Source organism: Mustela nivalis (assembly GCF_964662115.1).
Source record: "Mustela nivalis genome assembly, chromosome: 1".
Classification (NCBI taxonomy): Eukaryota; Metazoa; Chordata; class Mammalia; order Carnivora; family Mustelidae; genus Mustela; species Mustela nivalis.
This window is the reverse complement of record NC_139020.1, coordinates 177,164,341-177,177,083: the sequence shown is the minus strand read 5'-3', so window position 1 is coordinate 177,177,083 and position 12,743 is coordinate 177,164,341. Positions and strand designations below refer to the sequence as shown.

General features: G+C 43.4%; 1 protein-coding gene across 1 annotated transcript in view; it reads right to left on the bottom strand.

Annotated features, from left to right (window-relative positions):
• The window catches only part of RYBP (RING1 and YY1 binding protein), a 78,159-nt gene extending 67,034 nt beyond the window's left edge, over nucleotides 1–11,125 (bottom strand). Inside the window, exons 1-2 of the mRNA XM_082685827.1 lie at nucleotides 10,909–11,125; nucleotides 10,035–10,160 (exon numbers count right to left, since the gene is read on the bottom strand). Of these exons, the coding sequence (XP_082541953.1) occupies nucleotides 10,035–10,160; nucleotides 10,909–10,940 (158 nt within the window). The 5' untranslated portion in view covers nucleotides 10,941–11,125. The remainder of the gene's footprint in view (nucleotides 1–10,034; nucleotides 10,161–10,908) is intronic.
• Nucleotides 11,126–12,743: the final 1,618 nt, after the last annotated feature.

Sequence of the window (12,743 nt, the reverse complement as noted above, 5' to 3'; positions counted from 1 at the left end):
TCTGATATATACTAAAGTTTGAGAACCACAACATTAAACAAATTTAACAGAAAAACATTAAATCTGGATTGCCTTACACACTTATTCTTTTCATTTAAGACTTCGGCAAAGTTAATCATGCCACAGATACTAAGAATTCAAAGATATATTTTCATTCTCCCCCAAAGTAAAAAAAACCCAAAAAGAAAACTGGAAACTGGATGTTAGCTTTATTTCCTACAAAAAGGAATCCGTAAAACCATGAAGTGATCACAAAAAATTTCCTTAGAAGAAAAACCCAAAATGAACCATATAAAACCAACAGGTCAGAACTGATGTCTTTCAAACCAGAGACTCAATTAGTTTTGTATCGCACACTGCTTGATACTCCCATTCCTACATGGAACTACAACCTACAACACTTTGAAAATTCAATGAACTAGCATATTAAATAGCACCTGGAAAACTATAATTACTCAAATATTTGTCGTCCAGGGAATAAATAAATAAATAAATTGGTCAAATAAAAACAATTCTGTATGGCAGAAAAAAAGTGACCTTTATGTTGTTTTGTCCCCTAACTTCTTATAAGCATGTATTACCACCTTCACAACCAAAATAAAGGAGAATCATGACAATATGTAATGATACAGGAAAACACCCTACATCAGTTATTTTTAAGTTTTACCAATGCACTGATAATCTCTCTCCTTCATGTAATAAAAATTTATAAAAGGCTGGGTTAGTACCACATAAACAGAGTTCCAGCCTTCATGCTTACTAAAGTCTAAAATTCAAAGTGAATACATTGAGTATTAACCCCATTACAGAGGTGTGTTACTATGGTAGCTACTTCCTATCCAGCTGTGTAAGTGTCCCATTTTCCTCCAAGTAAGACCTGAGCAGGGAGCCCAATGAGGCTCAATCCCAGGACCTCGGGATCATGACCTGAGCCAAAGGCAGATGCTTAACCAAATGAGCCACCCAGGCACCCCAAGACAATAGAACTGTTTGGTTTTGACTGAAGGTAGTTTCAGCTGAATTTTTATTTCTTGAAACCTTGAATATTCCGGCAGACTTATGCTATTAAACAACTTTTAGTTCTATAAAAGAATGAACAGTGTATAAACCTTATACCCTATATATGAAATCTGATCTCTTCTTAGAAATAGTCACCAGGTTTATTTTCTCCATGACTAACCACCAAGTACTCAATTGGTTTTAAGGTCCAATACAGGCTGATAAAATTGGCATCCTACATCATCTTTAATTTCCTGTCCCTCCTAAAAGCTACTTCATCTTAAAATGTATTGCTAATGCTCTTAAATTATAAAGTTCTAAGTAAGTTTTTTTAAAAAACATATCCCTTCTACCTGTTTCTTTTCTCAACCAAAAGATCATTTAAATAGTTTTTCTAAAATGATAAAGGGAGGGAAAGAGAGCATTATCTAATCCTATTGAAAAGTCAAAATTTCACTTGTTTACCTTGTGATTTCAACTATTCATGATTTCTGACTAACACTGCAGTTTTCTTGCACTCTTTATTGACAATTCTTCTTTGACATAACAGTCAATCACTGCACAGAACTGAAATTAAAGCTAAATAAATGAAGTGAATGATTAACAGAATTAATCGATTACTAAACAGAATACACTCTATGCACAACTTCCAACTTATAGGTATATTAACACAAGAGAACTTACATGATGGACAGCAAAACCTCTGCATCAATACCCAACACATTCTGTACCCATTTCTAAACTACTTTTTAGATGCCAGGTTACGGGCACACCCATCTAGTTCCTTAAAAGTGATTTTGCACATGACTGATCCTCTGCTTCATTATCCGATTTATAAGACTTTTGGCTGCTTAAATAACCAAATGGGCAACCAATAAGGATCAGGAATCATCAGAGTTATTGTTTAGGTAAATGTGCTCAGGCTCTGAAGCTCCAAACCACTCCAGGAAGTACTTTAAATGCACTGCCCTACAGCGTCCAAGACTCAAATTCTGTGTTTAATTTCCAGCACATGTTTAGAAAAACAAAACCAGAAAAACAGGTATATTACTTTTAAGGACATACTTCATAAAGACAACTTTCCCCTAAACTAGTAACGTTACACACACAGGATTCAAGCCCCAATATGAAAGCTTATTTATTACATAAAACTTTTAAACTAATTGGAACAGTTTTAAGGGGGATTCCAATTGAAACTCATCTTCATCTATTCCATATACACTTACTGAACCCGTCAGTGCCAGGCAATGTACTACATTATTAAGAAAAATAAAGCTGTGAAAAGAAAGGCCCTGACCTCAGGGGGGCAGCTTGGTGGCTTAAGTCAGTTAAGCATAGGACTCTTGGTTTCCACTCAGGTCATAATCTCAGGGTCATCACATGGAGCCCCACATGGGGCTCTGAGATTGCTTAAAACTCTCTCCCTCTGTCCCCACCATCCCTCCCCCTCTCTCAAATTAAAATAGTAAGTTTTTTTTTTTTTAAAGGTTCTACCCTTAAAAAAGGTAGAACATAACAGGTGTTATGTTCCAGGTAAAACAAGTAAAAACATAACAGGTGATCAAATAAAAATTCTGTTCAAGTGTTAAGTGAGTTATACATGATTTGGAGGGGGAGGCAATCAAATAAAATTACAATTCAAGTGTTAATAATGAACTACACCTGACTGGAGTGATGAAAAGGCTTCCTGAGACATCTAGTACAAACAGTAGTGAGGCAGGACACAGAAGGAAGGAAAAGCATTTCAGAGAAAATCCAGAGGTGTGAAGGTATGGAAATGAGGTATCATGGTCATGACTGGGAAACAAGCAGTTTGGCAGAAAGCGTGCGCGCGCGCACACACACACACACACACGCTATATGTGGAGGGCAGATGGGGTTTGGTGGCAGTCTGCTTGCAGAAATCCTAAAGGGACTTGAAAGGACTAAATCAGAAGCCCCTTGTGATGCTTAGTACTTGAACTTTATCTTAAAGGCAACGAGAACTAGGAGGTAATTTAAGTGGACCAAGCAGAGAGAGTTGGATCTGACTGCCATGAGCATGGATGCATAAGGCTGGTGACGGTTATTATACAGTAAATGGGAATTACCAGCCTGTGGGGAGAAGTGGAAAGGTGTGGATGACATCTGAAGTGAAGGAAGAGCTGAAAAGGATGTAGGAGGGAGCAAACTACTAACTTGTATCAGCCTGCACAACAAACTACATCTAAGAATCATGAATCCCAGATTCAGTAAGGCCTTTCCCAATATACCCACAAAGACCAACTATCTCTACCATGTACTCATTTATTCCATGCCTACCACCACTGGGTGCTCCTCACACCACTGAAGATCTTTGTCTCGCCTTTTCAACATGTTAGGTTCCCTGAAAGCAGGCATTTTTTATTTACTTAACCAATGACTTGAAATATAAATGACTGATAAAACACAACTGATGAAGCAAAAGCTTACTTCATTTATGTACTGTAGAAATGTTCCACAGACCAGCCTTTATCCTTACACTCAATGATGTGTGAATTTACACTACAGCTGAGAGAAAACACCTATGTTCAAGTATGTAGGTAATAAAAAGATACCAAGGAGATATCCTATTTCTAGAATGTGTAAGGGTCTACATGCAGAGTTGAGCTCTAAAATAGTCTTTGCATGAAACAGCAGCACTGGTAAATTCAGACCCATGCACACAAACACAGATGAATCTCAGTAAGGCTGGCCCAGGAGTGCATCTAACTGGATGACTCCACTTACACCAAATTCAGAAACATGCAAGAACAGTGGCTGAAGTGATTGTCAAGAGTGTATCATAGGGGCGCCTAGGTGGCTCAGTGGGTGAAAGCCTCTGCCTTCAGCTCAGGTCATGATCTCAGGGTCCTGGGATCAAGCTCCCTGCTTAGCAGGGAGCCTGCTTCCTCCTCCTCTCTCTCTCTCTCTCTCTCTCTCTCTGCCTGCCTGCCTGCTTACTTGTGATCTCTGTCAAATAAATAAATAAAATCTTAAAAAAAAAAAGGAGTGTATCATAGACTCTGGGGTCCTGGGTGCAAGTCACATGGTGTGTTTACCTTGTGAAGGTTCCTCAAGCTTTTGCTTATTGATTTGTGCACTTCTCTGTACATATGCTAAAGTTCAAAAATTTTACTTAAAGGGGTGCCTGGGTGGCTCAGTGGGTTAAGCATCCAACTCCTGACTTTGGCTCAGGTCATGATCTCAGGATCCTGGGATGGAGCCCTCAGTCTGGCTCCGGGTTCAGTGCAGAGTATACTTAAGATTCTCTCTCCCTCTGCCCCTGCGGAGAGGCTCTCAAATAAACAAGTATCTTTAAAAGAATAAATAAACCTTAAAAACAAACAAAAACAAAAACAAAACCCTCCTTACCTAAAAAAGAAGGAGGGAACTTCCTGATGGGGAAGAAGACTCCACAAACAAAAAGGCCCTGGTGACAGAGCCAAAGAGAAAATGAGAACCAAAAGACTGCAGGACGTTTCAGACTGCAAAGAACTGCAAAGAATGTTCAGACTGCAAAGGAGACATTTAGGGATCCACTATTACCTGAAGTTCTAATGAACTGAGGTAGTGCTGACAACCTCCTCAACTAGCTGCCGTTTACCAATAGTTTTTATTAATCTTGGAATTTCTTCAGCACTGACAGAAACACAGGATAAATGTATGCCTCATGAGGAATCCACTCCAACCTCCCATCCCAGTAACTGACAGGATACACTGACAAGTTAGCTGGCCTGGCCTCAGTATATAGCAGGCAACTAAGGAAAAGCTAACTAGCCTGTATACAAAGGTTCCAACTTTAAATTGTCCCCAACTCAATGAGCTAAATGGCAGGGGCTACAGAAATAACCTACAGAAGTAACGATCCCTTGCTCCAAAAGAAAGGAGCATGCATGCTGCCTAAAAAGGCCAATGTGTACCTTAACACTGTCTAGAAAGAAGTTCTCATCACTCCGCAGTTCCACATTCTGCTCTGATTTCTCAAAACACTTGCCACTGGCCAAAATTATTTTATTTTTCTGTTTGCTTGCTTATTTTCTCTTCTTCTCCATAGTATTTCAAACCCCATGAGAACAAGGACCTTGTCTGTTTCTCCACCACTGTACACCAGAGCCCATTTGGCTGTGTGCTCAATAAAAAATTTGTCAAATAACCACAACTACCCAGGTAATTTACTTTAAGGTCACCAAGTAACATAAGATCAAGTCAGTACCAATAAATCAGTAAGTTCAATGTAATAGCAAATACAAAATAAATTATCACCGTTTCTGGATAAGAGTGATCTTTAAAAACCTACCAGCTTTGAGGCCAAAAGGTTTGGTAAAGTTTGATGGTTCAGAAGACACGTAATTTTTCCATGTATTTAATGTATTTATACATTTATTTATAAATGTATAAATGTAAATGTTTATACATATATTTATAAATAATGTATTATTTCCATGGATTTAATGGAGAAATTTTATGAAAGGCAAACACTACAGTAAAACCCACGTGACCTAAGGAGAAAAACCACGGTGGTGGATGATCTGAAACCATAGGAAAGAAACCTGGCTCTACTCCAGGTTAGGTACACCCCACCCCTGCTTTCTGGGAGTTTCTTACCTGAAAATTATCATCTCCGGGAGATGCACTTCTGAAGCAAGATCAGAACTTTCACGTCTCGCTAAGTATGTATGTTTTCCCCTAAAACTTCTAAAGTATTTCATGACTATTCATGGGCTATTGAGTTGTCAGGCTACCTGAATTTGAGGAGAGAAATGTCCAAACTTAAAAACTACAAAAAATGAGGGAGTCGGGGAGCCTGGCTGGCTCAGTGGGTTAAGCCTCTGCCTTCAGCTCAGGTCATGATCTCAGGGTCCTAAGATCGAGCCCCATATCAGGATCTTTGCTCAGCAGGGAGCCTGCTTCAGCCTCTCTCTACCTGCCTCTCTGCCTACTTGTGATCTCTCTTTCTGTCAAATAAATAAAATCTTAAAAAAATTAAAAAAAAAAAAAGATGAGGGAGTTCCAGAACAAAGGAAATGTTTTCCAAACAAAACAGAATACCAACTTCTAATTCAGCATCCTGAGTACCAACTTTTTTTTTAAGTGACATAATTTTATTACACATCTAAAGTATTTCCTCACTTCTGTCTGCAAAAGCTCTAAAAACTTTTCAGAGATGGTGTGCAAATAAACATGATTTGAACCCAGTATCACAATAAAATCTGGCTCTTAAGACTACACAAGTTCTAAATCTATGGTAATTACCCAACACAAAAATTTACCAACTTTCAAGTGAGTGTCATTTAAGCAGTAGTTGAGGGTCAAAATGCAGCACTATGATCAAAGAGGCACGAATCAGCTCCCCCTGCTGCAGCAGTACCCTGGCAATCTTTATTTCCAACAAAGACATTATTGGATTCAGAGAAGTAGCAAGACAGAAGCAAAGTACATTGAATCTACCACCGAGTCTAGGAAGTTACTCTGCTCACACTCAAGAACTTCCACTTAACAAAATGGTTAAGTAAAGTTGTTAATATGCAGGGGTTTTTCATTCTAAAAGCTGATGGCATCATCTTTCATGAGACTGGCAAACCCTACTTTATCTATCTCCTATTATCACCTAGGGAAGGGCAAAAGTTTCCTCCCCACCCACAGCCACCTTAAATATACACTCCTTTATTTCCTGTGTTGAAAGGCTTAGGGTAGAGTTCTCTCAGCATGGTGAGGAGGCAACCTTCCTGGGAGCAGGTAACCCCTCCATGTTTTTAAGTTGTATCACAGAACAAACAGGAGAAAACCATAGGATGTGATGGAAATCTTCCCAAACTGATTTGTGGTGATGGTTGCACAAATCTTTAAAATAACTGAAATTCAATGAATCATGCACTTACTATTAGTGAATTCTACAGTATGTAAATCATACCTCAATAAAACAATACAATAATCACCAGCAAGGAGCAGAATGCGATGATATAGTTAGAAAAAGGAATGTATCTAAGACCCAAAGAGACCCTCCATATAACTGACACATCTAATATAGACCACTGTTTCCCCCTGAACTTCAGTATCCTATTAAGTATATCCTCCTCCTTCCCTTAACACATTCCTTTGGAGCATCTGACCTCCTTCCATTCTGCTCTGTGCTGCTCCAGTAAGAAAAAAGACCTTATGAATCACTTCCATGAATCTACCTGGAGAATTCAACATATAAAGTACACATGGCAATAACAATGAAAAGTTGGCAGGTGAACTTATAGAAATCAATTCCCTTTTCAGAAGAAATGGGAAGGAGGAGGAGGCATCCTAATTGATTCCCCAAGCCAGACTGCTCCAATCTCCCACACAGCACTTTATTTATACCTCTCTCAGAGCCTTTAAAACTTGGATTCTGCTCATCCTTGTGCATTTCTAACCAACCCCCACCCCTCACCAATGTCTTGACCAGTATCTTTCACATCCTAGGAATTTAATAAATGCTCTTTGGGTAAGAGTTATTATTCTCCTCATTAAATTAAGTGACACCAATTCTATCCTCAAAGGGTAAATACAGTTCTGTGTCCTGCTGGACCTACTACTAATTAAACTCTGACTTCCTTCTTGACTTGGTAGATTATGGCAATAAAGACAAAAATGATGAACAAACTCCAAAATGACCACTGGCTAGGCCAGCAGCTAGGCTGTTGTTATAATATGAATAAGAAACACCAGCTCAGAGCAATAAAACCCAATTTCTACGCCAGCCAGCAGGTTAACATAACCCTTTTATTATTTTTAAAAGTTATTCTAAAATCACAAATTTTTGCCTATTACTCACCATCCAAACCCAACAACTTTTCTACTGTCATCTAATTAAAACTATGCAAGACAAAAAGTATTAAATCTTTGAAGTACCAAAAAAATTACAGGAAAATCACAGAGCGATAACTAGTATGGCAGGGAAATTAACCAACAGTTTCTACACCTCAGAACCCCTGGATGAAGACCTGTTGAAAGTCGCCTTACCGCATGAAACCTAAATGTTGTCTGTTTTCCAATTAAAGATGGCTTCAAGAATAGATCTCAAACACCAAAACACTGACAATAACCAAGATGAAACAAAAAGGCCACGTAAAGGTATCGCAACTTTTAATAAGAGTGTTAAGTCCTCAAATCTTGGAAATCTGTGTTCAAATCCTACTCAACCAGAGACCTCAAAAAATTCACAAAAACCCTTAAAGAGATAAGTACCCTGGTTCCTGAAATATTTCGTCTTTAGTAATTTAATATATCTGTTAAAAAACTGAATTTCACTGTCATCATCTGTAACTCTGAAAAAACATCTCTATTGCTTTTAAAATCAAAACCTCCCACATGCTTCCAAAAAGTTGATAAGTCAGATTCTTTTAAAAACATGTAGAAACTGAAATGCATTTCATTATAAGATAATTATTCCCAGCAATACATCAGATGTAAACTTGAATTTGGTTTTGCTCTTCACCAGTTAAGTTCTCAAGTTCTTAGGAGTTTCCTAGTCATTTACTTGAGCATCATCTACGGTAACACTCAAAGCAAAACCACAATAAAGAGGTTTGGCCTCTGAGGGATTCTACATGTAAAAAAAACATTACTCATAAATAAAATACAATCACTATTGCTTTAAATAACAAATACATTTCTAAACTTTCATGCCATTTGATGGAATTCCGTTTCAGAGAGCAAAACAAAATCTATTAAGCTCCCAATAAGTGCTTTTTATTTTAGCAAAATTTATTCTATCGTAATACAAAAAGTGACATGAATTTGCTGTAAAAACTTCTGGAAAAATATTGTTAGTTCTTGAGTACTTTCATTCAAAACACTCTTTATTGAAAGAGTTAGTATAAGTCGCAGAACTGCTCCACCAGTAATTGGACCAAATCATCCCAGAATTATCTTCTTTAGGTTACCCAATATCCTAGGTAATCCCAAGTATAAATAAAGCAGTGAAACCCTGGAAGGATACGTTTAGTCAAAGAATAACATCAGTGAGAACTATGAAGTACTGCAACACAATCATACTGGACCACCACCGACTCAAAAACAAGTACCTGATGAAATGAGACTTCTGGCAACCAACTTATATCTTCAAGGATCTTCTAGGCACTCCTCCCCAGCTTTCACACCCATATACCCCAATGCCTTTCTATGAAATGACATCAAGAGTACCTTTACTTCAAACTCCAACATTAAGGACACAAACTGCAGACTCAATTTAAAAGATGACCAGAAGGCTATAGAATCAGCTTTGACATTTTATCCAAATATATCTAAACATTAAACATGGAGTAGTTCAACTCGTTTTGATACCTGATGCGATTTACTACCCTCACAAAAATGAAAAGGAATTCTTTCAACATTCTTTTCATTGTAATAAGACTTTAAACACAGAAAAACTTCAATAGTCTATTCATTTCACCATTTTGCAGAATCGTCCTCCATCACCCCTCTGCATAAGATAATCAGGAAAAAAAAAAAACCCCACACACAAACTGACAGTAAAGCTTTCCAAAAAAATGCACTTGCTTTATCAAACCCCAACATTTATTTTCCAGCACAAGAAAGTAACAAGACAGTTGCAGCTCAAGACAGGAAAAGCACAACAACAGCATAACTGTACGTCCACCACTAAATCGCTCAAAGAAAAAATTCAGGGCAGGCAAATTAAAAACATTCTACACATGGTGAAAATAAAAGGTCTAAACTCCTACAATCCATAGCAAAAGCACTGCTTCCTCTCTTTTTGAGCCAATACCAATAAGCCAATGGATACAAGTGTCAAATAAATCCAGCCTGTTCGAAATAAGACGAAAACCTGGAAAAATTCCCTCCCATAAATCATTCAGTGAATAAGACCGCTTTGCACACAACACAAAATACACACAACCAAAACCACACATCAACCACCCCCAAATGCAAAAAAGCCATAATCAACAAGTTGGAAAGAGGGCTTGAAGTATAGCTCTCCACCCTCTCCCCGACCTTAAAAAACAAAAGTCCTTCAACAAAAGCTAACACAGATCTTCAAGTACCTGGTGGAGGTGCCTTTCCTCACATCGCAGATGCTGCATTTAAAGGCTTCAGCGCTGTTTCTGAAGGTGCAGACGCTACAATCCCAAAAGCCTTCGTCTGCCGCAGGTTTCGCTTGTCTTTTTGGCCTTCAGAGGAGTGAGGAGTGGGGGAAAGGGGAGGGAAGAGACAGGGAGCAGGAAAAAGGGGGAGAAACAGCAAAACACAGACGCTGGTGAGCCGTCGCAATTTCGCAGGAATCTAGTGCTGGAAACTTCGCTTGGGCGACCACCCACCCACCCTTTCCGGGGACCAAAACATGGACTGGGGAGGGCACGGGGCGCCCCCACCGGCACCCTGCAACCTCCGGGCCCGGACCGTGCTGCCTCGCACAGCAGGCGGCGGCGGCGCCCCGGGAAAGGCCGCGGCGGGCGCAGGAAGCGGGCGGACTTGTGGACTTGAGCGTGGGGCTGGGGGGGCCGGCAGGGGAGCCGCGGGCCGGATCTGGAGGGGGCGCGCAGGGGCAGCCCGAGGCCGGCGGCGGGGAGTGGGCCGGCTCCTTCCCTCTCCCCTCCCATGCTCGCGCCCTCCCTCCCTCCCCACCTGGTTAAATCTCCCTTTGTCTGGGAGGAGTGGCGGCGGCGGCGGCGGCGGAGGGCGGCTGAGGAGGAGCCGCCATGGCTGCGGCGCGCACGGCCGCCGGCCCCGAGCGGGAGCGACACCGCCTCCCGCCGCCGCCGCCGCCACCGCCCGCCGCCGCCGCCTCCCCCCGCCCCCGGATCTCCATCTTAGCAGCGCCTCCCCCCGCCCCGGGTGGCTCCGGGGCCTAGTCGTCGCCGGCCCCCGCCCGCCCCCAGCCCTCCCTCCCCTTCCGCCCCCTCAGCTCCGAGCAGGTACCTGGTCGGGCTCTTCTTGTCGCCCATGGTCATGGATGGGCTGTACCCCCGCCCCCCCCAAAGCCGAAACCGGCGCCGCTCGGAGGAGAAACGCCGTCCGGGGAGTCGTCGCGGACCGGCCCCCCTCCCTCCCCCGCGCCCGCCCGCCCGCCCTCAGCCGCTGGGGCTCGAGCTCCGGCCGCCGCCGCCGCCGCTGCTGCCAGTCTCCGGACGAGACTAGTCCCCGCCAGCGCCGCCTCCGCCGAGTGACTGACGAGGGGCGGGGCCGGGCGCCGCGCGTCACGCGCCGTGTAGCCAATGGAAGAACGGCGGCCGGCGCCGCGAGGGCGGGGGCGGGGCGCGGGGGAGGGCGTGGCGTGGCGGACGTGGGCCGGGCTGTCGGTGTGCGTGCCCGGGAGTGTGTGCGCGCTGGGGGCGCGCGTGCCTGCTGGTGGCCCGGCGGCCCGGCGTGGCGGAGCGTGCGAGCCCGGCGGGGCGCACGTGGCCGCGCCCGGGAAGCGGCGATGGGCTCCGGACCCTGCGCGTCCACCTTAAGGGGCTGTCGCGGCCACTGGCCCCAATCGGCCCCCAGGGAAGTAGTTCCGTGCAGTTTGCGCGTGCCACTGGGGCAAGCAACTGCCGCGCCGCTTGCTATGCCTCGAGGCTTGTAGTGCCCCGGGGGCCGGCGGGCCTCTTTCTTTTGGCCCGGGTTCTCAAGCTCCCTTCCTCTCTTCTGCCACGAGGAGCTTTGTATCAGCCTCTCCTAAAGTCCGGGCCTCCTGCCGATACCCCAGTCCTAAGCCCCCTTCCAGGCCCCTGAGGCAGGAGAGAACTGTGCTGTAAGGGTGTGGCACAACTAAAGGTTCCCCGAGCCTACACTCAGGGACACCAACTCCCGCTTGAGAGCCCCCCACCCAACCTAAATAGGGCGTTTCCCTAGGGAACTTGCTGTTCAAATCCTGATGGCCACATGCCAGCAGTCTAACCTTGTGCCTCAGCTCCTTCATCTGCAAGGTGAGGCTAACAATCCTCCTCCTGGGGTCGTTTGGAAAAATTCAGAAATACAATGCACGAAAAGCACGCAAGTGAGTGCCTGGCACTGAGGAAGGACCAATATAAAGTATTGGGTTAAGAACTATTGGAACTGGGTCTGGGTTGAGCACCATTTCCCGCCGCTTTGGACAATTCTTGAAGGTGAGGAACAGGCAGTACTGGTTACTTTCTGACCACCTTCAAGAATGATTGCCAAGGGGCACCTGGGTGGCTCAGTGGTTAAGCCTCTGCCTTCAGCTCAGCTCATGATCTCGGTCCTGGGATCGAGCCCTACATTGGGCTCTCTGCTCAGCAGGGAGCCTGCTTTCCCCCCATCTCTCTCTGCCTGCCTCTCTGACTACTTGTGATCTTTGTAAAATAAATAAATAAAATCTTAAAAAAAAAAAAAAAGAATGCTTGCCAAACTGACTTGAACCTGACTTAGACCCCTTTGCCCTCAGGGAGTCAGGACCCTAGATGGTTAGCTAAGACTTGGCTAGGTGGAAGCTCTGGGTGCCGGTAGGGAATTGGTCAAAGAATGATGCTAGAAGTTGGAAGGTGCGGGTAGGGGTGCGGAGGGAAGATAAGACCCACCCACAGCATCCACTGAGATATGTTTATATGCAAACACAGTGTGGGTTATCAGGACTGCGCGGGATGGAAGGAAACGAAGGAAACACCAAGGCACAAGATGAGAGAAGCTCACTGGGACTAAATGCCCAAGGAGCAGGAAGTCCTAGGATCATTCCAGGGAACAAAAAGGAGAGAATAAAAGAGGGAGGGAATGAATGTGTCAAGGATAAGCTTGATCAGCACATGCTGTCC